The sequence below is a fragment of the Peromyscus maniculatus genome, chromosome 21 (assembly GCF_049852395.1).
Source record: "Peromyscus maniculatus bairdii isolate BWxNUB_F1_BW_parent chromosome 21, HU_Pman_BW_mat_3.1, whole genome shotgun sequence".
Taxonomy (NCBI): Eukaryota; Metazoa; Chordata; class Mammalia; order Rodentia; family Cricetidae; genus Peromyscus; species Peromyscus maniculatus.
In genome coordinates this window covers 7,472,919-7,500,421 of record NC_134872.1, presented here as the reverse complement: position 1 = coordinate 7,500,421, position 27,503 = coordinate 7,472,919, and the positions used below count along the sequence as shown (strand labels likewise).

Sequence of the window (27,503 nt, the reverse complement as noted above, 5' to 3'; positions counted from 1 at the left end):
CAGACAGTCGGGATTTTTCTGTTTGTCTCTTTGCCAGAAACTCCACAGTTTTCTCAGGCTTTCCTGTGGAAGGGCTTGCAGCTGGCTGTGCCCTCGGCAGGCACAAGGTTCCACTAGCTTCCTGATGTCCCTTTTCCTAGGAACTTGCCTATGCTCGGGCTGCTGAGAGGCCTGAGTGTTCCTGTATTTTATTTCTGTTTATCTGAGCAATGTCCTCATTGGTGAGCCCTGTGAGGACAGGGAGGGAGGGAACCCGTGCGTGATCCAGGGCGGTGGCCTGGTGGTGGGCCCCCTCCGGCCTCTGTCCATGCCACAAAGCCAGAGTGACCGCAAATATGTGGGCAGGCCTGACCCGACACCTGCAGCACGCGTCAGTGGGCCACGTAAACAGTCTTTTATTCTTCCGAGCGTCAACTATCCAGTTTCAAAGCTGAGAGTTGGCTGGGACCTGGTGAGGCTGGTGCCAGGCCCTCAGGGAGGGCTCAAGGTCATGAGAGGTGGCGCCTGGGCTGACTGGGGGCCAGGAGGGGCAGCCTGGGCCTGGGGACCAAGCAATGGGCCCAGCCGGCCTGGGACAGTATGGAGCTGGCGGAAGCGGGGAAGCAGCGGGGGGAATGGGGCTTGAGGAAGGGGTGCCAGAAGTGACCCCAGGGGAGGAGCCCTGTCTGAGAAGGTCCCTGTGCCCCACACAGGGCCAGCACATGAGCCCTCCCAACCTAGCTTGGGCTTTTCTATATTTCAAGGCCCTGACTGCTTTAGCCTTAATGGCTCAAGAAGAAACCCAAGTGGCTTGGAGTGGAGTGGCCAGGCTTCCAAGTGAGGAAAGGAGAGCTCGTCCCTGCCTGTCCGGCCACCCTGCCTGCTGCTGCTCTCTCTTCCAGCTGCACCCCCTCCCAGGCTGGCCCCCCACTGGCTTTGCCTGCAATGGTAAGCAGGGAGACCTCCCACAGCCTGGCCATATCATCCTTCCCACCGTTCCTAAGTGCCTGTACGATGGCCTTCAGGGAGAGCGGTTACATGAGCGAGCCACGAGAGACACAACAGCTCATTTCCAGAGGTGAGTGAAGTTCAGGAATATGGGGCTTGCCTAGGTTGCAGGAGGCCCTGGGCTCCATCATCGCTAGGGACTTGGCAACCTGACAAAGACTAACCTTCGGTTTTAGTCCTCACAAAACCCAGAGAGGGTGGACATACCTCATTTCTCCCTGTCCCCCAGAGGCCAGCACAGAGTCTGCCGACCAGCAGACCCATCACAGAGTTCTCCCAGAAGGGAACAGAAAGGATCTAGGGTTCTCTTTTCTCCACTCCCTACCTCCAAACTAGGGATGGGATGGGCAGTCACAGAAATACAAAGGTGACCTTTTCACTGAGAAGCCAAGGACAGCACCCAGTCCCAGACTGCAGGCCACTGTCAGACCAGTTACCAGGTCTGAATATACAGATGTCCCCAGATAGAGATCAGGCTGACTCCTGGTGCAGAATCTCAAGGGCTCAGTTAACTCTGAATGGAAGCCAGAGCTTGGTTATTTATTCTTCCTTGATTCATTCTGAGACAGGGTCTCATACTCACTATATACCCCAAGATGACCTTGAACTTCTAATTCTCCTGCCTCCTCCATCTGACCAGTGCTAGGATTGCAGGTGTGACATCACAACTAGTTGACATGGCCCCTGGAGAGAAACCCAGGGCTTTGTGCATACCAAGCAAGCCCTCTACATACTGAGCCACATCCCCAGCCGATGTTTTTGAGATAGAACCTTACTCTGCAGCCAAGGTGGGCCTAGAATTCACTGTATAACCCAAGTTGATCTTGACCTTGTACGGATCCCCCTTCCCCTGCCTCAGTCTCCTGAGAGCTGGGATTGCAGACAGGAGCCACCACACCACACCTGGCAAATAAAACGTCTCACTATGTCTCCTGGCTGGCCAGAACATTCTTTGTAGACCAGGTTAGCCTTGAACCCTGCTTCCATTTCTCAAGTGCTGAGGTTAAAAGCATATGCCACCTGCCGGGTGGTGGTGTCGCACGCTTTTAATCCCAGCATTCAGGGGGCAGAGGCAGGCGGATCTCTGTGAGTTCGAGGCCAGCCTGGACTACCAAGTGAGTTCCAGGAAAGGCGTAAAGCTACACAGAGAAACCCTGTCTTGGAAAACCAAAAAAAAAAAAAAGCATATGCCACTAGGCCTGTCCCAAAGCGCCTTTTAAAAAAATGTTTATTGGCTGGTGCTTATTGTAGATAGTACTAGGTTTCACCTTTGTACAAATTTATAGTTTTTGACTATGTTCATTCCTGTACCCACCCCCTTCCCTTTCATTCTCCCCTCCCACGAGCTCCCTTCATCTTCCTGGGGAGTTTTTTTTTTTTTTTTTTTCTCGAGACAGGGTTTCTCGGTGTAGCTTTGCACCTTTCCTGGATCTCGCTCTGTAGCCCAGGCTGGCCTCGAACTCACAAAGATCCACCTGTCTCTGCCTCCCAAATGCTGGGATTAAAGGTGTGTGCCACCGCCGCCCGGCTTCCTGGGTAGTTTTGCTACTGCTTTTCCACTATACAGACAGGACTTTATGCGTCTGTATGAAACCTAGGATCTACACATGAAGCAAAATATGACATATTTGTCTTTCTGAGTCCGACTTTGTTCACTTAATATGATAATCTTTGGTTGCATCATTTTCCCTCCAAATGACATAATTTTATCACTTTAATGGCTGAATAAAATTCCACTTTTTAAAAGATTTTTCATTGTACGTGTGTGAGTGTTTGTCTGCATGTGTGTTGCTGATGCCTTCAGCGGTCTGAAGAGGTCATCGGATCCACTAGAATTGGAGTTACAGATGGTTTTGAGCCACGTGTGGGTGCTGAGAATTGAACATGGGTCCTTTGTATGAGCAGCAAGTGCTGTTAATCACAGAGTCATTTCTTCGACCCCATCACTTTTTTTTTTAAGATTTATTTATTATGTACACAGTGTTCTGCCTGCATCTATGCTTGCGGGCCAGAAGAGGGCACCAGATCTTATTTTAGATGGCTGTGAGCCACCATGTGGTTGCTGGGGATTGAACTCAGGACCTCTGGAAGAACAACCAGTGCTCTTAACCTCTGAGCCATCTCTCCAGCCCTCATTTTTTTTTTTAAAGTAGGGTTTTGCATAACTTTGTCTAGCCTGGAATTTCCTGTGTAGCTGAGGCTAGCCTTGAACTCCTCATTCTTCTGCCTTCAACTTCCTAGTGCTGGGTATGCCACCATGCCTGTCTATTTATTTATTTATTTATTTTTGAAAGGGTGTCTTTTGAGTTAGTGTTTGTCTTAGTTAGAGTTTCTATTGCTGTGAAGAGACACCATGACCACAGCAACTCTTATAAAGGAAAACAATGAATAGGGGTGTAGCTTACAGTTTCAGAGGTTTAGTCCATTATCTTCATGGTGGAAAGCACACTAATTTGCAGGCAGACATGGCGCTGGAGAAGGAACTGAAAGTTCTACATCTTGATCCTCAGGCAGCAGGAATTGACTGTAAGCCACTGGGCCTGATTTGAGCTTCTGAGACCTCAAAGCCCACCCCACAGTGACACACTTCCTCCAACAAGGCCACACCTCCTAACAGTGCCACTGCCTTTGAGGGCCGTTTTCTTTCAAACCACCAGTGTTCTATTGCTATGAAGAGACTCCATGACTAAGGCAACTCTTACAAAGGAAAGCATTTAATCATGACCTTGCTTACAGTTTCAGAGTGTTAGTTCATCATCTTTGTAGCTAGAGTTTTCCTGCCTTGCCCATAGTCAGGACAAATCTCTGTCACCCGCCAGTCCCACAGCCACTCAGACCCAACCAAGTAAACACAGAGACTTATATTGCATACAAACTGTATGGCCGTGGCAGGCTTCTTGCTAACTGTTCTTATAGCTTAAATTAATCCATTTCCATACATCTATACCTTGCCACGTGGCTGGTGGCTTACCGGCATCTTCACATGCTGCTGGTCATGGCGGCGGCTGGCTGTGTCTCTGCCTCAGCCTTCTGCTTCCCAGAATTCTCCTCTCTCCTTGTCCCACCTACTTCCTGCCTGGCCACTGGCCAATCAGTGTTTTATTTATTGACCAATCAGAGCAACAGATTTGACATACAGACCATCCCACAGCACATCTTCATTATGGTGGGGAGCGTGGTGTCACCAGGCTGGCATGCTGCTGGAGAAGTAACTGAGATCTTTATATCCTGATCCTGAGGCAGAGAGACAGACAGACAGACACAGAGACAGAGAGACCTGGCCTGGCCCTGGGCTTTTGGAAACCTCAAGCCCACTCCCAGTGACACACTTTCTCCGATAAGGCCACACCTACTCCAACAAGGCCACATCTCCTAATCTTTTCCAAATAGTTCACCAACTAGGGACTAAGCATGTGAATATTTGAGCCTAGGGGGGCCAATCTCACTCAATCCACCACAGATGGGGCATCTTACTAGTATCCAAAGCTGGCTGCTCTTCCAGAGGATCTCAGTCTGGTTTCCAGTATCCATGTGAGTCCACTTACAGCTGCCTGTAACCCCGGCTCCAGTGCATCCAGTGAACTCTTCCGGCCTCCTTAGGCACCTGCACACACTTGGTGTATACACACACACACACACACACACACACACACACACACACACACACACAAATAAAAATAAACCTTAAATTTTTTATGAGAGAGGGTTTTAAATTTTTTTTAAAGATTTATTTATTTATTATGTATACAGTATTCTGCCTCCATGTATGCCTGCCCGCCAGAAGAGGGCACCAGATCTCATTATGGATGGCTGTGAGCCACCATGTGGTTGGTGGGAATTGAACTCAGGACCTCTGGAAGAGCAGCCAGTGCTCTTAACCTCTGAGCCATCTCTCCAGACCAGGATTTAAAACCTTTTAAATTAAATTTATTATTTGCCCTGGACAGCGGGGTCTTCAATGGGGACCTAAAGGGAGGGCTGGCGAATGAAAGGGACAAGAGACACAAAGAATGAGAGCAAGACAGGACGTCTGATCAAGCTCCAAAATTTTATTTTACTCTCAAGGCATATATAGGTAGACAAAGGGGGTTATGAGCAGGAAGGGACTTAATTGTGGGGGTTGCAGCAGGAAGGGACTTAGTTATGGGCTGTTCGGCCAGCAGGGAATGTTGCTCTGAAGGTTATCTATCTACCCTTGTCTAACTGCCTAATTGCCTAACTGCAGCTCATTCACCTGATGTCTGAGAAGAGGTTCTGGTATCTGTGGGAAGAGGTTCTGGTGCTGTGCAGACTTAAGCAAGGCCTAGATCTAAGAAAAGAGGAGAGAAGCCCAAATATGGCAGCATGTGTGTCAAGGGTCGCTTAGGCTTATGGCCCCTGTCAATTATTATTATTTTTTTTGTCATGCTGAAGCTGAGGTTTCAACATGCCATTCAAGTGTGTGCCCTGCTTCCTTTAATCCTATGGTGATCCTAATAATGAGGATCAAGAATGGAGGTGTCCAGACAATGTCACAGTCATGTAGTGCTGGCTCTTGGTGTCCCAAGTCCTACTGAGCACCCAGAGTGAGCGCAGGCACCCCAGGATGCCTTGTCTTCTGCCTTCCATAGGGGAATCTGTGGCAGTGTGTGACCGGAATTTAGTCCCACGAAATTCAGTCCCACCTCAGCTTGGGGTACAGCTCATGGGTAGACCAATCACTTGGGATGCATGGGGCCCTAGATTCCATTGTCCCTTGTACTGCTAAAAACCACAATTTTAAAAAGAAAGGAAGGAAGGAAGGAAGGAAGGAAGGAAGGAAGGAAGGAAGGAAGGAAGGGGGGAAAGAAAAAGGTTAAGCCCGTGTTGTTACTGGTTCTCTGTGGCACACAGTCTAGTCAATGATTAGTACTGATGCCAGCTGAAACCACACAGGGAACAGCACCAACCTCAGAGGCTGCAAGGTGGACGTCATGTGTGGAGAAGCCAGGCCCATCTCCCAGGGGCAGGTTTTCTGCTGTGATGGCCTGTGGTTGTCAAGAGTGGATGCCAGATTTTCTTTTTTGTTCTCTCCAAAGGACTCAGGGATGTTTGTTTGTTTGTTTGTTTGAGACAGAGTTTCTCACTTGTAGACCAGGCTGGTCTTGAACTCACAGAGATCCATCTGCCTCTGCCTCCTGAGTCCTGGGATTAAAGGTGTGCACCATTACCACCTGGCTAAGACTCAGGGATTTTTAAAATAAGCAAATAAAGAAATACTTTATACATATGATTGTTTTGCCGGCATGCATGTATAGACTCCATGTGCATGCCTGGTGCCTTCGGAGGCCAGGGGAGAGCATCAGGTCCCCAGAACTGGAGTTTGGATGATTGTGAGCCACCATGTGGGTGCTGGGAACCAAAGAGCAGCAAGTGCTCTGAACTGCTGAGTCCACTCCCCACAACTTCAAACTCTTCATTTCTTGCCCCTGCTTCCCAGGCACTGGCATTACAGATGGACTCCCCAAGAATGAAGGTCTGAGTTTGGTCTCAGCACCCATACTGAATGACTCACAACAGCCTGTGACTCCAGTTCCAGTGGACCGGCCACCTTTTTCACACTTGGTAGTCACCACTGTAAGAATATAATGTCAATCCAGCTGCTGTTCAGGCTGCAGTACCTGGCAGTAGTTCCGCCCCTTTCCCAGACACCTACTGATAAGACATGCCTGAGTTCCCAGCTGACTGGCACCAGGATCTCTTTCCTGGAAAGTGATCAACATCAAAGGAGGCATTGGTAGCCACACATCCTGTCCCTCCCCCTTCTCTGCCTCCTGTGGGGTTTTGGTTCCTCTCTTCAGAGCCCACTCTGATGACTGTCTCTGGTGCTGGGGGTGGGGCATGGGGTGTGTGTGGTGGGGTGGGGTGGGGGGTAAAGGGGGGGGGGTGGGGGCCAGCTGAACTCCCCTCAGAGGTCCTGCTATGCTGTTCTCATCAATTTATGTTGGTCATGACATTTCTACTTCAGTTATTTTGTGGATGTGTGTAGGTATGTGTGTAAGTGGGATGGGTGTGAACGGAGGTCAGAGGAACACTTGCAGGAGCGGGTTCTCTCCTACCATGTGGGTCTGCGGATCAGATTCAGGTCATCAGGCTTGGCAGCAAACATCTTTACCCCTGCACCATATCATTGGCCTTGGTTGTGTCTTTTAGGACAGGGTCGGTTTTTTGTTGTTGTTGTTGTGTTTTCTCGGTGTAGTCCTGGCTGTCCTGGAACTTGCTCTGTAGACCAGGCTGGCCTCGAACTCACAGAGATCTGCCTGCCTCTGCCTCCCAAGTGCTGGGATGAAAGGCATGCGCCGCCGCCGCCGCCGCCGCCGCCGCCGCCGCCACCACCACCACCACCACCACCGCCGCCGCCGCCCACCAACATCTCCAACATCTCTAATAAACTCTGTATTCCCCAGCAATCTTTCTTAGCAGTGCTCTTGAACTACAGCTCTCTCCAAGACCTTTCGGCCACTGCCCGGGCAGCACTACCCACAATGCAAAGACAAATAGCTTATTCCTAAAGGTAAGGAGTCCCCACCTGGAAACGTACCAAAGCAGAATGGGAACCTAGAGGCACATGAGCACACTAAAGCCGTAGTAAGGGCTGGAGAGACGGCCCCGCCAGTAAGCTCTCTTGTCACTCTTAGAGACGACCTGGCTTCAGTTCTCAGCTCACAACCATCGGACCTCCTTGGATACCAGGCACACATGTGGTGCACATAAATATAAATGCAGACAAAACACTCATGCACAGAACATAAAACAGGCCTCAGAATTTAGCACGCCAGCCCAGGAAAGGATGTAGCCTCCACTTAACAGTGGATGGCAGACTTATGGTTTGACCAATCAGTATATATGTCAAGGGACAAACAGAACTCCCAGCAGCCCCAGGGGCTTCAGCTCGGCTGGGTGCCCGGTGTTTGCACCGCCTGTTTGAATTGCCATCTCTCCAGCTATCTGCTTATCTGCCTGGACCTAGTCCTTAGCAACTCCACTCTCTCTGCTAGATCCGCAACCCTTCTGTTCTCCGCACTTCCTCAGCAGCTCTCAGACTGGTTAATATCTAACCTCAGAAGTGACTTTCTCTGCCTCTAATGCCTCTTTAAAGTCCTTGAACTCTGTGGCCTTTGTAAGCCTTTGAAGTCATTTTGTAACACACACGCACACTTACAGTGTGGTTTGTATCTTGAGTTCATATTAGTAACTAGGATGTGAACGAGTCAGGTGGTGGTGGTGGCCGCCGCGGCGGCGGCGGCGGCGGCGGCGGCGGCGGCGGCGCATGCCTTTAATCCCAGCACTCGGGAAACAGAGCCAGGTGGATCTCTGAGTTCGAGGCCAGGCTGGTATACAGAGTGAGATTCAGGACAGGCACCAAAACTATACAGAGAAACCCTGTCTTGAAAAACCAAAAAAGAAAGAAAAAAAGAAAAAAGATGTGAAGGAAAGAGTCTGTGATTGCCAACACCCAGCTATCAATTGCTCTCAAGGAAATTGATGTAACTGAGTGAACAGCTCAGGGTAGCCTTGAACTCCTGATGCTGCTGCCTCCACCACCTGAGCACTGCTGGATTTACAGGTGTGAGCCACCACACTGGATTGTTTGCACTTAAGTTTCTTTGTCTGGTTCATTCACTTAGAAATGACTTCCCTATATTTGGGGTTGTGGAAGTCAGACATTAATGCCAGACAACACAATGCAGTTCCCTTACAGGGAGCCACAGTCTGGAGGAGCCAGACAAACACAGAGCCCGATGGTGGGCAGTCAAATTCAGACGGAAAAACAAGGCGCTGGGGAAAATGCAGAGGAAAAGCCCACGGAAGGAAAGGATTTGTGTGGGGAGGTGTCAGGAAGGCGAGGCAAATCCTGCCCCTTCCCCCATCCCTGGAAACCGGTCTTCCGGGTATAATGCTGGGCTGTGAACTTGACTTTGAAGGTCCCCATGAAAAAGCTAAATCAGAATCCAGGCAACAGGAAATCATTTAAAGTCCTTCTGGGAGAAGGTGGAAGGTTTGCTGACACAGGGAACTGAACCCCCACCCCTGCCCCTTCTGGAGTGAAAGAATGAACAAGCCTGGATTAGGGGAGCAGAACTGGGGGTGGAGGGAGCCCACTTATGAGGGGAAACTGTAAGGTTTTGAAAATAACAAAGGTTTGTTGTCAGAAGTGGGGTGGGGGTGGCAGTAGCGATGGGCTTTTCTCCGTGGGCAATCAGGAAGGGGTGCAGACATCTAACTAAAGACCTTCCTCAGGGACGAACTACAACAGAATAAGGGCAGGCAAAGGGTCCGGATCCCTGCTGACTCGAAGGTCCATTTACCAGAAAGCTCTATTACTGGGCAGCGCACTATTAGCAGAGCGCTGCTGGGCTTGCTCAAAGATGGGAGCCCGTTACAAGCTCGCCGGGGTGAGCGTCTTCCTGGAAGGTGGCGGAGAGGATTGCACTTAAGCCATACGAAGCTCTATGCTCCAGGCACCAGACTAGAGCAGCTCCAGGCCTAGTTATTTAGCAACAAAACGCACCCAGCACCGGGCCCGCGCGAGTGCACACGCCGGGGGTGCTCCCAACCCTCATCAGCCATGAGTTACTCAAATACTGAGGGGTTTCCACTCAGGCCCGGGGGGCGCGCTGGAGGGGTGCAGAGGCAGTGTGTGCAGAGGAGGCCGCAGAGGCGCTGATCACTAGGCACAACTGCGGAGACAGACCTGGTCCGCAAAGAGGCGGGCCGGGAGCTGCAAGGAACGGGCTCGGGGCGGGGCGGGGCCCGGCGGCCGAGCACCGCTGGATCCCGCACGCCAGCCAGCCACGCCCCCTTCCCCCCGCGGCGCGAGTGGTGCCGCCCGGCCCGGCCCCGCCCCCTTGACGCTCGAGGGGGCGTGGCCACACCACGTGACGGGGAGTGACCTCGCCGCCTGGCGCCATGGGGGCTTCGGACCCGGAAGTGGCGCCTTGGGCTCCCGGCGGCGCCGCGGGGATGGCGGGAGCCGGAGCTGGAGCAGGAGCTCGCGGCGGCGCGCCGGCGGGAGTCGAGGCCCGCGCTCGCGACCCGCCGCCCGCGCACCGCGCGCACCCTCGCCACCCCCGGCCCGCGGCTCAGCCGTCGGCGCGCAGGATGGACGGCGGCGCGGGGGGTCCGGGCTCCGGGGACAACGCCCCGACCACCGAGGCGCTGTTTGTGGCGCTGGGCGCGGGCGTGACGGCCCTCAGCCACCCGCTGCTCTACGTGAAGCTGCTGATCCAGGTGGGGCGGAGGGGGCGCCGCGGAAGGAGGGCGCGATGGGGGGTGCGGGGTGGGGGGGGTGCGGGGAGGGGGGGTAAGGGACCTGAGTGACAGATGTGGGAAAGGAAGGGGTTTGGAGGTGCAGGGAGGGGGCTAAGGGACGTGAGTGACAGACGTGAGCCAGGAAGAGATTTGGGGGGGTGCAGGGGAGAAGCAAAGAGACATGAGTGACAGACGTGGGATAGGAAGGGGCTTGGGGGTGCAGGGAAGGACGATAGGATGTGGGAGATAAATAGTCGGAGGCAGGGGGCTTGAGATTCCGAAGGGTGATGGATTTGGGGTGCGGGGAAGAAGCCACAGAATTGGGGGAGGGCCGAGAAGTTTTGGTGAATGGGTAGAGGAGGGCTGGGGACGAAAGCTAAGCGTTTAAAAGGTGAGTCCATTTGAGCTCAGCGGAGGACAACGGGGCTCTGGATTTGTAGGGATGGATAAAAGCGCTTTGAGGGACAAAGGCGTGGGCACCAGGGCCAGAAATTTAGGAGGGAAAGAATGCAGCAGGGAAGAGCTATCGGTTTACTTGAGAAGGGGGCTGTGGATTTGATGGCGACGACAGATTTGGTGGGAGGAGGGGCCTCTCCGCATTGGGGGAGTGGAGCCGCGGTAGCGACGCGCCTGGAGAGGGGAGCCAGGAGGCGGCTTTTAGGGGGAAGGGGATGACGCACTTAGGGGAGGAAGGAAATGGAATTGCAGTGATCGTGTCTGCGTGGGCTGGGAATGGGCAGAAAGGGCAGTGGGACAGGCACAATAGGTAAGGGCCGGCGAAAACTGGAGCAAAGGTAGGGATGTCTGGACTCAAGGATGCTCGGGCACCTGACGTTTATGCTTGTTGCCAGCCATGCAGTCCAGAAGAGAATGAGGGAGGATAAAGGGGGTGGGGGGCTAGAAGAAGGCGTGCATTTGGCAGAATTGGGTGGGTGTGATGGGGGGGGCAGTTTTGATTGGCATAGTTCAAGCTCAAGACAGATATCCAAAGATGTAGTCTAGAATTTTCCAGTTCGGAGGAGTGGAGGATGGGTAGTGAAAATTGAGATGGACACCCAGCTAAGATCTGAGCTTTGATTTAAGGCAAGTGGGTGTGAGATGCTGCTGTCCTTGTAATAGAACTGAGAGCATCAGAAATACGTTTGGAATGAGAAGGCCTGGGGAATGGGAATCCTTGACGCTCTGGCGTCTGAGGAATGGGGATAGTAGAATTTGGAGTTTGACTAGAAAATATGACAAGGAATGAGAAGATGAAGTCAGGGCCATCGGGCCTCCAACTGTGACAGATTTGGAGGTGGCTGATGGGGCCTTTACAACATTGGGGATTACAGCCACACTAGGCCTCAGCTTAGGAGAGACACTGAGCTTCGGAGGTATTTTGAGTTGAGCTGCAGGGGTGCTGGCGGCCGATGGGGTGAGAGTTGAATGTGGACTTGAGGACAGGACGCCAGGTGGAGTGTCTGGGTGGGGGTGGGAGGCTGCTGGGTGCCAGGAATGGGTGGGCTTCATGGGAGCACTGTGGGGAAGTGACTTATCGTTGGACCCTGGTATTCGGGTTTGAAAAAAGAATGACATGAAAGGGTTTTGGAAAAGGACCTGGACAGTGAGTGGGAGCCCCAGGCTGAGGAGAACTGCGTGGCAGGTGGGTATGACCCAGAGAGGTCTGCTGGGGGTGACAACTTCCGGGAGAGCGCTTAATGGCTGTAGCTTGGCAATCAGTAACACTGAAAAAAAAAAGTAATAATAGTGACAGGTTGTCTTCTGCAGGGAGCAGGTGTGCAGTGCTAGATGGAGGTTGCCTACACTGAGGGGAATAAAACACAGGGCCTTAGATCGAGGCACGTGGGTGTTAGGGTGGAGGTGGTGCAGACTGGAAGAGAGACGGGGAACTGGCTCTGCTGGTGTTAGGGCCGGGGTCACAGTGTTGGATGTGGTCAGGACACCTAGAAACACATTTGGGCGAGCGTGACTTGGGAACAGATCATTAGAACTCGACCATAGTTAGCAGTGTGCCTTTGATGGTAACCCAGTGGCCATTAAGAAAACAGACTCTCGGCCAGGCGGCGGTGGTGGTGGTGGTGGTGGTGGTGGTGGTGGCGCACACCTTTGATCTCAGCACTCCGGAAGCAGAGGCAGGCGGATCTCTGTGAGTTTGAGGCCAGCCTGGTCTACACAGAGAGAAAACCCTGTCTGTGGAAAAATAAAGACAGTGCACTCAGCAGATTTGGGCGCCATGAGGATGTGTGGCTGGGGGGCCAGGTTTCAGGACCGGGTTAGAGTTGTAGTGGTTAAGACTGGGCCGACTTCACAATAGCCAGAGCCTGGGCCCTGAAGTCGGGAGCACAAAGGAAGGACCACCACTACTTGAAGATGGCGGACTTCAGACCTACTGAAAAACTCCGGAAGGGAGAACTGTTGCCTGGGTCACCTGACTCTCTTCTGAATAAGCTCTTGTGAGCTGCACTTTTTTTATTTTAAAGACCTCACAATAAAGCGGTTTTGAAATGTACAGTCGGGCTGGAGAGATGGCTCAGAGGTTAAGAGCACTGACTGCTCTTCCAGAGGTTCTGAGTTCAGTTCCCAGCAACCACATGGTGGCTTACAACCATCTGCAATGAGATCTGGCGCCCTCTTCTGTATACATAATAAATAAATAAATCTTTTTTTTTTTTTTTTTTTTTTTTTTTCTTCGAGACAGGGTTTCTCTGTGTAGTTTTGCGCCTTTCCTGGAACTCACTTTGGAGACCAGGCTGGCCTCGAACTCACAGAGATCCGCCTGCCTCTGCCTCCCGAGTGCTGGGATTAAAGGCGTGCGCCACCACCGCCCGGCCTAAATAAATAAATCTTAAAAAAAAAAAAAGAAAATTACAGTCGGGGTCTGTGAGATGGTTAGCAGCAGACAGGTAGGTCACTTGTCAATCAAGCCTGAGGATGGGAGTTCGATCCCTGGAACTTACAGTCTAGGTGACAAGAGAAACCCTGACTCCGAAGGTGTTCTCCGACCTCCACCTACACAATAGTAATAAAATCAAGAATTAAAACATTTCTAATCAGTCATCTTCAGTATGTCTCAGAGCCACGCCCACAGGAATAATGTGAACTTGGAGGAAACACCTCCGTAATGAAGAAGCAGCAGCAGCAGCCAGCAAGGGCCCAGTGCAGTTCACAAGGCCAGGCCTCCTGTCCCGTGGGCTGTGTCCTCACTGCATCCAACAGGTGCCCCCGGTCTGTGCTGAGGGCACAAGGCTAGGGTGCTCCCTCGTGCCTAGTGTGGTGGTCCTCACCCCCACTTAGGCTCTGGTGTGTACCCTCCCACCCTGCTGGCAGCAGAGTTTCTCATTGATTGGCAAAATATTAGCACCCTGGCCCCTCCGCAGGGGCCTCATGTAGGTATGGATGACTCTGTCCTCTGGCTGCCCATCTGTGGGCCTGACAGATGCTCGGTTGTAACGCACTGCTGTACAGTGAAAGGTTAGATGTTGTGTGGAAACCACAGTCATTCCGTCCCAGGGATACAGGGTGACTGGGATTAGAACCCAGTTAAGCAGGTGCGTTTGAGACCCGCACGTGCTAAGCCTGGGCCTGGCAGGGACAGGTGGGGAGGTGTCTACAGTAGACTTAGAGGAGTTGGGGGAGGTGGAGCGGGGCTGTCTGCAGCGGGGCCGAGACCCAAGGCTGCTGTTTTCTCAGTGTGCTGTGAATTAGGCTGGGATGAAGTTTTATCCTGAAGATGGGAGTTAGCAGATTTAGTCTCAAAGGAGACTGCAGAGGGAAGCCCTTAAAAATGGGTGCTTCCAGTCAGCGAATTGGCTCAGCAGGTAAAGACACTTGCTGTCAAGTGTGATGGATGACCTGAGGTAAATCCCCAGAACCCTGAGCTTGAGGACAGCCTGGTCTACAGAGTGAGTTCCAGGACAGCCAGGGCTACACAATGAAACCCTGTCTCAAAAAAAAAAAAAAAAAGAGAGAGAGAGAGAGAGAGAGAGAGAGAGAGAGAGAGAGAGAGAGATCCCTGGAACCCACAGAAAGGACAGAGAACCAGTTCCTGCAAGTTGTCCTCTGACTGCCACATGTATACCCCAACACATATGTCCACATAAGTCAATAAGTATTAAAAAAAAATTTTAGATGGCCGGGCAGTGGTGGCGCATGCCCTTAATCCCAGCACTCTGGTGGCAGAGGCTGGCAGATCTCTTGAGCTCGAGGCCAGCCTGGTCTACAGAGCGAGATCCAGGACAGCCAGGGCTGCACAGAGAAACCCTGTCTTGAAAAACAAAACAAACAAACTTAAAGGTGTGTTTCTGTGCCAGTGAGATGCTGCGGTGGGTAAAGACACCTGAGGACCTGAACTGAACCCAAAGCCCTGCATGGTGGAAGGGGGGAACTAACTCGTGCAAGTTGTCCTCTGACCTCCACACGCACACCATGGTTGTGTGTGTGCCCGTACACAAACACACAGGGACACAAAACAAACAGTTCTATCCCTGGAACCACCTAAGTTGTCTTCTGACCACGCACGTCTCATTCCCCCTCCTCCCATCATGCACCTGATAAGATTGGGCTGGAGAGATGGCTCAGAGGTTAAGAGCACTGACTGCTCTTCCAGAGGTCCTGAGTTCAATTCCCAGCACCCACATGATGGCTCACAACCATCTGTAATGAGATCTGGTGCCCTCTTCTGTATACATAATAAATAAATAAATCTTAAAAAAAAAAAAAAAAAAACACCAAAAGGGTAAGATTGTAAAATGTAGTAAAAAGCTCTTAATAATCAAATAAAAGCAGGTGTCTGCATTGAGATCCTCTGCCATCGAGGTTGTGGAGGGTGTGTGATTTAGATTGGGGCCAGGGTGGGACCTAAGACTAGGCATTGATGAAGAATACCAGCTGATGCTCCCGGGGAGGTGGGAACAGCCTCAGCATGTGTGGGAGGAAGCGGCACGCTGCCTTCCAGTGACCCTTGGTTTTGTCTCTTGATTCTGAAGGTGGGTCATGAGCCGATGCCCCCCACCCTTGGGACCAACGTGCTGGGGAGGAAGGTCCTCTACCTGCCAAGCTTCTTCACCTACGGTGAGTGCCACAGGCCCAGCCAGCCCTGGGAGCCAGTGCCTGCTCTAAGGAGGGGGCCCGAGAGTGGCCCGAGGTAGCAGGAGTTGGGTGGGAGCCTGTGGGGGCTGCAGGACCCAGGCTGGTTCTAGAACTGTGGGGGGGGGGGGGGTAGATTCTATGCAGACACATGAGCTTGTCTATGCAGGTGCTCTCCTGCTCTAGCCCCGCTGTACTGTGTAGACAAAGGGGCACTAACTGCCCAGCTTCCTCACCACATCCCACCTCTCTGTCTTTGCTCCTGTCCCCAGGCCTGTGGGTGACAGCTGGCTAGGGCATGGTAGGTTTGCTGTGCCCCCCCATCCCCTCCCGCCAGCATGAGGGATCTTCTTCAAGTGCCTTTCTGAGGTTACTTGCCTGAGTCCCGTTCTGGACCTCTCTTACCCATTTGGCTGGTCTAGAATGTTCTTTGCGAGTCTCCCCTGCTCCATAACCTGGTTCTTGACCTCTGAGCCGCCTTCTCCAACACGCACTTGTCGTTGGCAGAGTCACAGGTCGGGTTCTTTTCCAGTTCTGCCTCCGGTTCCGGGTGCAGCGCCTAGGCCAGGCAGAATGGCCATTTCGTGGGGAAGTGTGTTTGTATTTATTTCAAGATCGGTGGTGTAGGGGGAGAGGGGAACCATGGCAGTCGAGCGCCCCCACCCACCATTGGGCACAAAGATAACGAACACGGACGTGTGGCTACCCTGCTTTCTCAGATTGGCCTACGGCAGCCAGCGCCATTAGGAAGGACTCATGTCTGAGGTCATGCCTGTTCACATGGGACCATCCTGACCTTTATCTAAGGGCCTCCTGCTATCGTGAGCCAGGTTCTGAGGCGCCCCCACCCAGGTTTTAGAAATGTTTCAGATCAGATGTCAAGAGCAGATGTCTGCTGGGCTCCTCTGGACACTGGCTGCTCCCGAGTCAGGAAGTGCCGGCCGTCTGGCTGTCTGGAACTGTCTGGCCAGTGTCTCCTCCTCCCCCACACTGGAGTGGAGAGCCCCACAGCTGTGGACGGTCTGTGGTGCAAGGCTGGAGTCCCTGGGGGCTTGCAGGCTCCGCAGAAAGGCCGTGAGGTGGTGGAACGGGGCAGCTCCTGAGAGGGCCTCTGTGCGTCTTGCTGTCTCCTCTTACTGGACAGCTCAGCCGAGAAGCGGGCAAATCCCGGAGCTGGCTCTCTGGCAGCCGCCCCGAGGCTCTGCCCGAGCCTGCCCCTTAGCCTGGAGTAGAGCAGCTCCGCACTGAGTCATTGCCCAGCCCCCGGCACCCTCGTCCCCTTCCCCAGCCCTCCCCTCCCTGCCCTCCCTTCTCAGGAAGCTGTACAGGTAACAGGTGCACTGCCCTGTCCCTGGGAGCCCTGGCTGGCTGTGACGTGGAGTCACCCGCCAGCTGTGCCGCCGCAGAGGAGAAAAGGGCACACATGCGCGTCACTGCCTGTGTGCGGTGCTAGAGAGCTGACGTCACAGGTCTGAAAGGGGATCCTGTGGAGGGCGTCGTCTGTTGGCTCCCAGGGTTCAGAGAAACACGTCACGTTCTCGAACGGGGGTGAAATGCAGAGTAGGGATGCACGACACGCCTCACGCTGTCCGGACTGCAGCCGTGGGACAGGAGTCCCCGCTGTGGCTGCCGACCACAGCGTCCCCCAGTGCCACTTTGTCTCTACCTGTCCCTGGCTTACAGAAGCCAGCAGGTGCCAGAGGGCGTCCTAGATACAGCACAGCATGGTAGCGGGCTGTGGTGTCCTGGCCACACCGCGGCCCGGAGACCTGCCTGGCCATCGCCTGCCTTTCCCCCTCCCTCAGGTGGGGAAGGTCGTCTCTGCCTGGGGGCACCCCACCCCTACCCCAAGTAAAACACTTCGTAAGCAGCTGAAATTGGTTTTGGATTCCAGCATTCCAGCTGCTGAGTTGGGAAACGACAGTTGAGTTTGCCAAGTAGTTTTCAGAGCTCAGGAAAAGACAGGAAGCAAGGAAGAAGTCAGATGGGCTTGTTTGTCAGAAGAACGTTGGAACGGTTGACCAAAAGAGACAGGTCAGAAGACACCTGGGGTCGGAGCTGGCCTGTGTCAGGCCCTGGACACACACACACTCTGGCTGCGTTCAGCAGGGATTGGGAAACAACCGGTCTGGGTGTGTGGTCCGGCAGCGGGTGTCCCGGGCTGGGCGTGACACCGTCCCCTTGGCCTCCTTACAGCCAAGTACATCGTGCAGGTGGACGGGAAGATAGGGCTGTTCCGGGGCCTGAGCCCTCGCCTCATGTCCAACGCCTTGTCCACGGTCACCCGGGGCAGCATGAAGAAGGTGAGCAGTTGCCCAGGGTCCCGTCCCCCCCCCGGCTCCGATCGCTGTCTGCTGCAGCCCGCCGGCCCTGGTCCCACATCCCCATGCAGACTCCAGTGCGCGGCCCGAGGCCCCCGCCACGCAGCCCTCCCTCTCTCCCACGGCCGTGGCAGCTGTGAGGGCGGCTTTCCAGCTCAGTTCCCCGTCCCGGTGGTTACCGACAGCCCAGACAGCGAACACAGTGCCCGGTGTCCCTCAGGCACTCGTGTGTGATTCATGGCTCTGTTTTCCCTCGGCCGCTTTGTGTTTGCGGTCAGGTTTTCCCTCCAGACGAGATCGAGCAGGTTTCCAACAAGGATGACATGAAGACGTCGCTGAAGAAAGTTGTGAAGGAGGTTGGTGTCAAGGGACGGAGAGGAGACTTCTCACCCCCAGTCGGCTGGGTCGTTAAGCCTGCCCCGTGGAAGGAGGCTTGGCTGGACACTGCAGGGGACTCCCTCCCTAAAAATGCCTTGGAAGCTGCTCTGGCCCAGGATGGCAGCGCACCTTGGGGAGGTGTGGGGTGGGGGTGGGCAGCCTCTGGTAGACTGAGGCAGGCTTGTATCTCCCTGTGGGTACCAGCCTGATGGTGCCCACCCTCCTCTTGCAGACATCCTATGAAATGATGATGCAGTGTGTGTCGCGCATGCTGGCCCATCCTTTACACGGTAAGGACATTGTCGCTGGACCCACTGTAGCACAGGTGGGCGGGTGTAGGCCGGCCCCGCCTGGACACAGCATAAGCAGTGGTAGATGACTGGGAAGATCCAAGGTGGGACTGGAGACTGGCTGGGGCCCGTCCCGGGCACAGGGGATGCTGTGGCTTTGGGCTCTGAGGCTCAACCCTCTTGAGCTGTGTGGCACAGGGGCCGCTGTGCACTGGACACCCCAGGGGTAGGGTGCCCAGCCATTGGCTCCCCCCGTCACCCCAATGTTTTATCTTTCCTCAGTCATCTCAATGCGCTGCATGGTGCAGTTTGTGGGACGGGAGGCCAAGTACAGGTAGGTAACCCTTGGCTGTCTGTACTCTTCTGACTCTGGGGGATAGCTCGATGGCTGCCTCGCTTCTGAGGAATGTAGGGGTGGCTTCTGTCCTCGGCTCACTTGAGTCTCTAAGTGAGCCTGGTTCCTTGCAGAGCCTCGTTTCCCTGTGCTGGAGTCTGCTTGGGTTAGGTGTGCGCTGGGCCCCCCAAACTCCTGAACCCCCCAAACCTGGCTTTCTGCTCTCTCATCCTCCACTGAGAAGCTGCCCAGTTCAGCACGGGCCAGGAAGCCCATGGCCCGAGCACACAGCCTTTTCCGCGGCTGCTTCCGGGCTTCAGTTGTCAGCGGCCAGGATACTTGGCCCTGGGTTCACTCATGGGAGTCGATTCCCTAGACTGAGACGTGAGGTTGGTCAACGACCCGAGGGGACAGACAGCTCGGCTGAAACGCCAGTGGGTCAGGCCACTGTCACGAGAAGAACATAGAGTGTGGTGGGTCAGGAGCCCGCGACCAGCTCTAGCTAGCCCGGCTTGTACGCCTGCCTCTTCCACCTGGGCCTTGTAGCCCCTCCGTGCGGGCCAGCTGACGTTTCCAGTCACCGGTCACAGAGGTGGCTCCGGAGCCAGGAAGTTCAGCCTGCCGGCTGCCCTCCAGCCGTCTGCACGGCAGGCAGGACTCGACCCCAGGCAGCCGTAGGGGGGGGTGGGGGGGCTGAAGTCTTTCCTGGGTTGACCCCAGGCCTTCCGGCTGTAGTAACCCTCTGTTGCCTTGTCAGGTGGTCCCATCTGCCCGCCACCCCTCCCCGTTCTCACTGGCCTTCAGCTCTTCTGTCCTGTGGGTTGTGGCGCCCCAGCGTCCATGAGTGGTGTACATCCACCTGGCCCCAGAAGAAAGCTTTCTCCTCCCCTTGGGCTCTTCCTGGTGACAGACCTCCCGTCCTGGCCCGTGCCTGCTGACCTGAGTGAGGCTGGAAGCTGGGCTTCCGCTAGGTGACCTTCTCCATCTTGTCTCCCCAGTGGCGTTCTGAGCTCCATTGGGAAGATTTTCAAGGAGGAGGGGCTGCTGGGATTCTTCGTGTACGTGAGTTATTCCCTGTAACAGCCACGTGTGGCTCCGCCGAGAGGTGTGTTCTCCGTCTCTCGGCTCAGCTGCCACCCTCGACTAACCAGAGCGTGCCACAGTTGAACAGCTGCTGCCCGGCTGTGCTGTGCTTCCTGGCATGTTGGGGACCAGAGCTGTCCAGGCCTTTCAGGTCACAGCTTAAGTGAAAATGGACCTAGGCAAGGGGTGTAACTTAGTGGTAGAGTGCGGCGCGCCTGAGGGCCTGGGCTCTGCACCCAGTACCACACACACACACACACACACACACACACACACACACACACACACACACACACACACTAGCTCACGCTGGGGAGGTGAGCTAGCCAGCCCCTGCCAGCCCCGTCTGGGCTCCAGGGTTGCCAGAGACACAGCACTCGTCGTCAGAAGCACTGCATAGTCCTTGGTGTCGTTGCCAAGGTGTCACTGTGAAGCTAGGACTCGGTGCTGGCAGTGAGGACCCTGCCTCCAGTCAGGGGGCTCTGTTCTGACAGTTAGTGGACATTGAGTGCTCAAGATGGTTTGCTCAGACGTCCATGCTTTTGGCTTCTCATGACAAGTCAGAAAACCTGACCCTTTGGGCCTGTGTTTCCAGAGGGCAGCCATTAGCAGAGGCCCAGAGGCCTGTGTCTCTGGGTATGTGATCTGAGGGCCACAGACCCAGCACTCTTGGCCTTTAGCCCAGCTTACTTACCCACAAAGCAAGCTCAGACCATGCAGACTATTCAGGAAGAAGGGACGTCAGACAGCCAAGGAGCCGGGCTGACAAGTACGGCTTTTGTTTCGCCACTTGAAGGTGTAGGCAGTGGCCTGCAGTGGTCGGATGCACAGCATACCGATCCTGGGCTCCTGCTCACCATGCTGGTCAGGTGACGTTTCCCAGTTTGTCAGATGGTGTTCTGGTCTGTGTTTAATCAAGAAGTGACTTGGAATAGAGAGAGACAGACAGCGTGCTTCTCAACAGGTGATTTGCCCCTGGGGGTCCTTGGTGATGTCCAGGGACATCTTGTGGCTTTCAGAACTGGCATGCGAGACAGACCCCCAGCTGCTGCTACACCTCCTGAAGTGCAGAGGATAATTGGGTGTTGCTCAGCTCCAGATGCCATAGGGCAAGGCTGAGAAACCCATCTCTGTACACACATCCCCATGTGAGAATGTGGATTCAGGTGCCTGGCACATCAGACTTGGAGGCACTGCCCAGCACTGTGCAGCTCGTGACTGGGGTCCCACGCAGCACATGCTTACTTGGGTGTCATCTTGGAGTAGGGATGCATATAGGTTACAGCCTCTCTGCAGCCCCCGGGGAAGGAGGTGCATCTGCCAGGATGTTTGTTGACGGCCCTCCGAACACTGGTATGTTACTTAACACCTTCGTGGACTTTCAGAAAAAAGACTTTTGAAAAGGTTTATGTATTTGTTCCTTTTATGTGTGTGTGCCTGTGTAAATTTGTGTGCACCGGGTGCACACAGGAGCCACGGAGGCCAGAGGAAGCCTCAGGTCCCTGGAGCTAAGCCAAACCAGGTCCTTTGCAAGAGCAGCAGGTGCTCCGACCTGCCTGTCAGTGTCTCTGGTGCCTCGGCACCTTCACAGGGCACCTTCCAAGCCGGATTTAGTCAGCGGTCTGCCGTAAAGGCTATCACTGCGCGGTAGCTCTCCTTGCAAGCACTTGCATGGTGCATTGTTGGTGGAACGTTCCAGATGGAGGACAGAGACATCGAGCGGTTCTTTGAGAATTGGTCCGATGAAGCGACCAGGAGAAGCCGCCAGGCGCCAGGCACACCTTTGTGATCTGTATTTGCTGGGTGCGGCTGCCTTCACACCATAACACTGGGATTTCTGCAGACTGAAAACAGCTGGTGACAGCCTGACTAGTCTGTGACACCGGAGTCCTCCTTGAGGGAGGAGGGCCGCTGCCTGGCCTGGTAGTAGCAGTGCTCCCTCCAGGGCCTCCCCGAGGCCCGGCCTGGGTGCTGCAGGTGTAAGTTGGGGGCAGCCTTGGCGCCTCCTGGGTCTCCTCCCTGTTCACCTCTGCCCACCTTGTCTTTTTAGCGGCTTAATCCCTCACCTCCTGGGCGATGTGGTTTTCTTGTGGGGCTGTAACCTGCTGGCTCACTTCATCAATGCCTACCTGGTGGACGACAGCGTGAGTGACACCCCAGGGGGGCTGGGGGACGACCAGAATCCAGGTTCCCAGGTTGGTTGGAACAAGGGTCGCCTTTCTTTGTGTGTGCTGATGCCCAGGGTCTGGGGCAGGCTGGGACTTTGGGATTGTCTTGACTCAGGGGTGAGGGGGGACCCCTAATCGTCTCTGGCACTGGGAAGATTACGCTGACCCCTGCCTGAGAGGAAGTTAAGGAATTCCACGTCTGCAGTGTTAGAAGTGGGCCCTAGTTTATCCGAAATTCTCGGCAAATGAGAGGAGGCAGCTAATAGCCACAGTCCTTCATAGTTCGTGTTTTTAAACCTACTGTGAGTTGGGGGGCGGTGGCACACGCCTTTAATCCCAACACTTGGGAGGCAGAAGCAGATGGATCTCTGAGTCCAAGGCCAGCCAGGGCTACACAGAGAAACCCTGTCTCAAAAAACAAACAAACAGGCAGACAGGCAGACAGAAAGACAGAAAGCCCCACTGTGGCCTGGCATGTAACCCCAGGCCTGGGGAGGCCGTGGTAAGAGGACTGTGCAGTCAAGGCCACCCCAGATTCCAGACTGTAGATGAAGACCCTGCTCTCCTAAAGTGCCTCTCCATGACCGCCGTGACCTTTGGTCCTGGCCCCTCCGACAAAAGGCAAGGGAAAAGCACAGGTTTAGCATTCCAGGCCAGGTGGTGCCACCTGGTGTTAACCTGCTGTGGCTGCGGGGTCTGCAGACCTCACCTGCAGGGGTCAGGCATCAGAAAGCCCGGGCACCTAATGGGTTGATAGGTTCTGCTCAACCAAGATGAGGATTGGGGTCCACAATGGGTTAGGGTTCCTGGAAGGCAGGCGTTCTGGCGGCAGGAATGGCCGGGCCTGGAAGGCTAGGGGAGGGGTCGTGGTCCATGGGGTGTCTGTTGGCTCTGCTTGGCAGCCTGGGGGAGGGTGGCCTGTGATGGGAGGAGACTGGTGGCCCTGTGGCTGGCTTGGGGGATCTTCACTGTTCTTTCGGGGGTCTGTGGAGATGCGCCCTCATCTGCAGTGACGTTGACGTGCCCGCAGCTCTACCTCAGGGGCCGTGTGGGTGGGCGGGCACTGTGACAGGAAAGAGCAGGGCGGGACAGTGGGCAGTGCCCAAGGCCCTTGACCAGCTGTCTGGGTCACGGAGCACAGCTCTGCTCAGGCCGCTCACACACCTTTCTGAGCAGTCGGCTCTGGTGTGGAAGGCGCATCCTGTAAGGACTCGCAGGTTTGGAGAGGCTGCCACACCTGTCAGGCCAGAGTTACCTTCTGCGGGGCTCCGGGCATCCTGTAGTGGGATGACCACTTGGAGAAGACACCAAGGGGCCGGCCGCCACCTTTCCTAGTGAGGCTGTTCTCTGAGGAAAGTCCGGCGTTAGGAGTTGGGGTGGAAGCTTGGTGAGCTGGGGTTGGCAGCAGTAGCCCAGAGTGACCACACGCTTCGTGCCCAGAACCGGGCTCTGGCCTGGGACACAAGGTGGAAGCTTGTCTTCTCCTTTGGGAATCCTCAGCGGAGTGTGACTGCTCCATGCTAAGGCCACACCTGGGAGACTCACCCCAGACTCCACAGGTGTCTGCAGCCCAGCTGGCCTGGTTCCGCCTCCCAGCCTCTTTCCCAGCTGACGGGGAGGGCACAGGAGGGACTGGCCTGGAAAAGGGGGTTGTGAGGGTCAGATGGGGCAAGGGGAGGGTACCACAGAGCTGAAGTCTGCCCTACCATCCCTGTGGTAACCCGCGTCCTTTCTGTCCGCAGTTCAGCCAGGCCCTGGCCATCAGGAGCTATACCAAGTTTGTGATGGGGGTAAGTCCCGCTTACTGCCGTTAAGGGCCAGGGTGGGCTGGAGGCAGGTCTGACTGGGCCTGTGGGGGCTCGGTGAGGGGCATGCTGGCGCTGATGTCCGTCCGTCTGTCTTTCAGATTGCAGTAAGCATGCTGACCTACCCCTTCCTGCTTGTTGGAGATCTCATGGCTGTGAACAACTGTGGGTGCGTGTGTACCCTTCCACCCGGCCCCCTACCAACGCTGCTGGGACATCCAGATGAGCGAGCCCTCAGCCCCTCTGCCCACACACAATTTCCTGTGGCGTCAGCATGGTGGTGGGGTGGGCTTAGGGCGCGGCTCCTTCGAGTTCCCCGGACCTCTCTAACAGTGTGTCTGAGGACCCCTCTGTTTCCTCCACAGGCTGCAGGCTGGACTCCCTCCTTATTCCCCTGTGTTCAAGTCCTGGATCCACTGCTGGAAGTACCTGAGTGTGCAGGTGAGCATGCTGGGGTGGCGGCTCGTGGCTGCTCTGGAGGATGAGGCGCCTGGAGGAGCTCGCTTGTGAGAGGGTGGATGGGAGACCCCTGCTCTGAGGCATCCACACATTCCCCTTTCAGAAAGGCTGCAGGGCACTAAGTAGGTACCAAGTAGGTACTGAGCAGTCCCAGCTCTGGCTGAGGGGTGAAAGTCACGTGAGACTGAGGCTCAGGGCCTGCGCCTTTATTTTTATTTGTTTATTTATTTATTTTGTTTTTGTTTTTCGAGACAGGGTTTCTCTGTGTAGTTTTGGTTCCTGTCCTGGAACTCGCCTGTCCTGGAACTCGCTCTGTAGCCCAGGCTGGCCTCGAACTCACAGGGATCCATCCCCCTGGCTCTGCCTCCCGAGTGCTGGGATTAAAGGAGTGTGCCACCACCGCCCGGCCTGTGCCTTTAAAATTAAACAAAGGTTGCCCCTCCTCGGGAGGCGGTAGGTGGCAGAGACCAAGAACTCATTCCTCCAGTGACAGGGTGTCTGGGATGCAGTCAGCCAAACTCCTTCCTAGGACCCTCCTGGACCTGGGGGATCTTCCGGGATCAGCTGGGCCTGATGAAGGGCTGGAAGGAACAGCCATGGTTTCTGGAGCTTTGCACTAAAGCCTCCTGCTTACTATAGCTTTTGGGGGCCAGTGGCCAGCGGTCAGGGACCAGGCTCGGGGCTAGCGGCAGGTGCTTCCAGTCAAATGAGGTGCTGGCCGGAAGAGCCGGAGTGCCGAGTGGCCTGCCGGTTGAGGTGACTCCGGGTGACGGGTTTGCTTGGCCCTCCTGAGGGCCCGAGTTCAGTCCGCAGAGTCCACACGAAGGCGGGAGGAGAGAGCCTCCTCACCAGCTTGTCTTCTGCCCTCCACACGTGAGCTCTAACGTGTGCACACCTCACCCGTCACACACACACACACACACACACACACACAAACAGTAAACATGACTGGTCCTCGTCTTTACTAGGAGGGAGGAAGAGGCACAGCCAGTTGGGCTGCCTGCATCTCAGCCTCCGCTTGGGGTTGGAAGAGCAAGTCTCCTCTTTGGAGGTTTCCTCCAGGGCTGGGGCCGGGGTTCCTGCTCAGACACAGGCACCAGAGCCCCCAGGCATAAAGGGAACCCCCTTCCTTCCCAGAGATTCCGCACAGGCGAACTCGTAGTTTTGAACCCAGTGTCTTGTGAGTGCTAGGCAAACACTCTGTCTCTGACCTAGACCCATTCCAGCCCCCTTTGGTTTCATTTGGTTTGGTTTTTGAGACAGGGTTTCTCTGTGTAATAGTCCTGGCTGTCCTGGAACTCTCTGTAGACCAGGCTGACCACAGACTCACAGGGATCCACCTGCCTCTGCCTCCTGAGTGCTGGGATTAAAGGTGTGCGCCACCACCACCTGGCTCCCAGCCCCCTTTTTACTTTTTATTTTTAGACAGGGTTCCACTAAATTGCCCAGGCTGGCCATGAACTTACCTGTGGCCCAGACAGAGACTGAATTGCAGTCTTCCTGCCTCAGTATCCCCCTGGCTGGGTGTACAGGCCCGAGCCCCCAGGCCGCTGGTGCAGGCAAACTCTGCCCTTGCTTTCATGATGGCGCCTCGTCCCTTCACACCCTTTACATGTGACCCCGGGCCTCTGGGCCCCTTGCTTCTCTTACTCTAAGGAAGCATGGCCTCGCTCTCATTGACTGCCGCTCTTCTCCCGCAGGGCCAGCTCTTCCGTGGCTCCAGCCTGCTTTTCCGCCGTGTGTCATCAGGGTCGTGCTTTGCCATGGAGTAACCTAAGTCACCTGACCAAACATTTACGGGGTCTTGGCCTACCCCCGGTGAGGGCCCGTCATCTCGGATGCCTGAGGGACTCCATCCCGGCCTGGCTTCATGTCCATATTTGCCATGTGTCTGTCCAGATGTGGGGCTGGTGGAGGTGGGGGGCCTGGGACCTGGGGGAGCAGTGTTGGGGAGGAAGGAACCCCTTCCTGCCCAGAGGTACCTGAGTCTGTCTTGTGCAAGGGCAGAGAAAGGCCGTGGAGGCAAAGGTCACAGGCAAGGCTTAGGGATCAGGTCCTCCACCTCCAGCCCAGCCCACCCCGCCCTCAGCCAGAGGCAGCCGCTCCTGCTGTGTGAATAGGGCACCATCATGCCTGGGCCCGTGCTGGGAGGCTATGCTGTGTCCTGCCCTGGTTCTCAACACTACTTTTCTGACCCAAGGGCAGTGCCTTCTCCTGCTGGGAAATCATGTGACTCCTCAGATTATCCCCCTCATCCGCTTGTCTAATGGTGACGCCAGGTGTGAGGGCTCTGTCTCCTGTGCAGTGTGTGCATACACACAGGTTAGGCAGGCTCATCGATGTCTAGTCCTCCCCTCATGGTAAGATAGGACCCCTTCTCCTCGAATAAATGTATTGGTGGTGATTTGGACTTTGGTGGGAGCCTCTTATTTCTGTGAGCTTCGCCAGCCCCTTGTGCTGGTGTCTGAGTTCTCTGGACTGCCAGCCTGGGCCCAGGTGTGGCAGGGCCGTGTCCTCTCTGTCCTCGGGGTTGAAGCTGCGGTGTCTCTTCACAGAGTAGCGGCTGGCACTCAGGCCTTCTGCCAGGGAGGTAGCGGCTGTTCCAGAGTCCCACCCAAGCTACCGAGTGGCACTTGGCACCTTTTGAAGGTGACTGTTTTCAAGTCTTTTTGGTGCAGCGGCCACACGGTCAGAGCAGGAGGAAATGGCCAGCCATCTTCTGCCTGGCCGTGAGTGTCTCCCTCCCTCCACGGGGCCCGGCATGTGAGAGTTGCAGTTTGCTGCCTTTCACTTCCCCTCAGGTAAGGTCGGGGTCATCCCCAGAAAGCTTCGACGATCTCCTTTCCGGTAATCTAGTGACAGGGACTGGGGGCAGGTCTACTCTGCGTGTCTTTAATGCCCAGCAGCGAGGTGTGGTGGGCCCTGTGCACGGAACAGTGCTTGAGGCCTCTGTACTCTCGTAACTGTTAGTTTACATTCCCTTTGCTGGAGAGCCTCACCCCAGACAGCTACGGTCCCGGATGTTGCCACATCGCCTCGTGAGCGTCACCTTAGGTCAGTGTCCTGAGGCTGTCCGCCCAGCGCATTCCCACATTGACCACAATGCTGGGTGACTTTTCCTCCTTGTCCTTCTTCAAGTCCCGTCTGCACTGGTCCTTCCAGTGACCCCCAGATTTAGGGGCATTTGTGTTTCACAGCTGAGCTGAGCTGTCCTAAAGAGGTGCCCCTGCCCTGAGCCATAGCCTCCCAGAGGTTCGGAAGGAGCTGCCCGGCCTAACGACTAAGGAAGGGTTTGGTTGGTCTGACCACTGGGCACAGGAGGC

General features: G+C 55.1%; 1 protein-coding gene and 1 long non-coding RNA gene across 4 annotated transcripts; both read left to right on the top strand.

Moving 5' to 3' along the window:
* The first annotated feature begins 317 nt into the window (after positions 1-317).
* LOC143270028 (uncharacterized) lies at positions 318-6,826 on the top strand. Its single transcript, XR_013046882.1, has 3 exons — positions 318-451; positions 744-1,057; positions 6,446-6,826. It is a non-coding gene; the product is annotated as an uncharacterized LOC143270028 (long non-coding RNA).
* A 3,074-nt stretch (positions 6,827-9,900) lies between these two features.
* On the top strand, positions 9,901-26,590 carry Mtch1 (mitochondrial carrier 1). Of its 3 annotated transcripts, none has more exons than XM_076558410.1 (12): positions 9,901-10,236; positions 15,243-15,327; positions 17,539-17,645; positions 17,942-18,019; positions 18,274-18,331; positions 18,614-18,665; positions 19,664-19,723; positions 21,799-21,892; positions 23,659-23,706; positions 23,823-23,890; positions 24,087-24,162; positions 25,881-26,590. In XM_076558410.1, exons 1-12 carry the CDS (start codon positions 9,916-9,918, stop codon positions 25,950-25,952), a joined length of 1,119 nt encoding a protein of 372 aa, XP_076414525.1. In that variant the 5' UTR covers positions 9,901-9,915; the 3' UTR covers positions 25,953-26,590. The 3 variants fall into 3 exon arrangements, with proteins under 3 accessions (XP_076414525.1, XP_076414524.1, XP_076414526.1); XM_076558409.1 differs by having other exon boundaries at positions 21,799-21,943; XM_076558411.1 differs by lacking the exon at positions 9,901-10,236 and adding an exon at positions 11,030-11,051 and having other exon boundaries at positions 21,799-21,943.
* The last annotated feature ends 913 nt before the right edge of the window (positions 26,591-27,503 follow it).

Coding starts and splice junctions, on each gene's coding strand:
- Mtch1 (XM_076558409.1), top strand. CDS start 9,916: ATGGGGGCTTCGGACCCGGAAGTGGCGCCTTGGGCTCCCGGCGGCGCC. Junction 23,707..23,822: donor ATACCAAGTTTGTGATGGGG/GTAAGTCCCGCT, acceptor TCTGTCTTTCAG/ATTGCAGTAAGCATGCTGAC. Junction 23,891..24,086: donor ATGGCTGTGAACAACTGTGG/GTGCGTGTGTAC, acceptor TTTCCTCCACAG/GCTGCAGGCTGGACTCCCTC.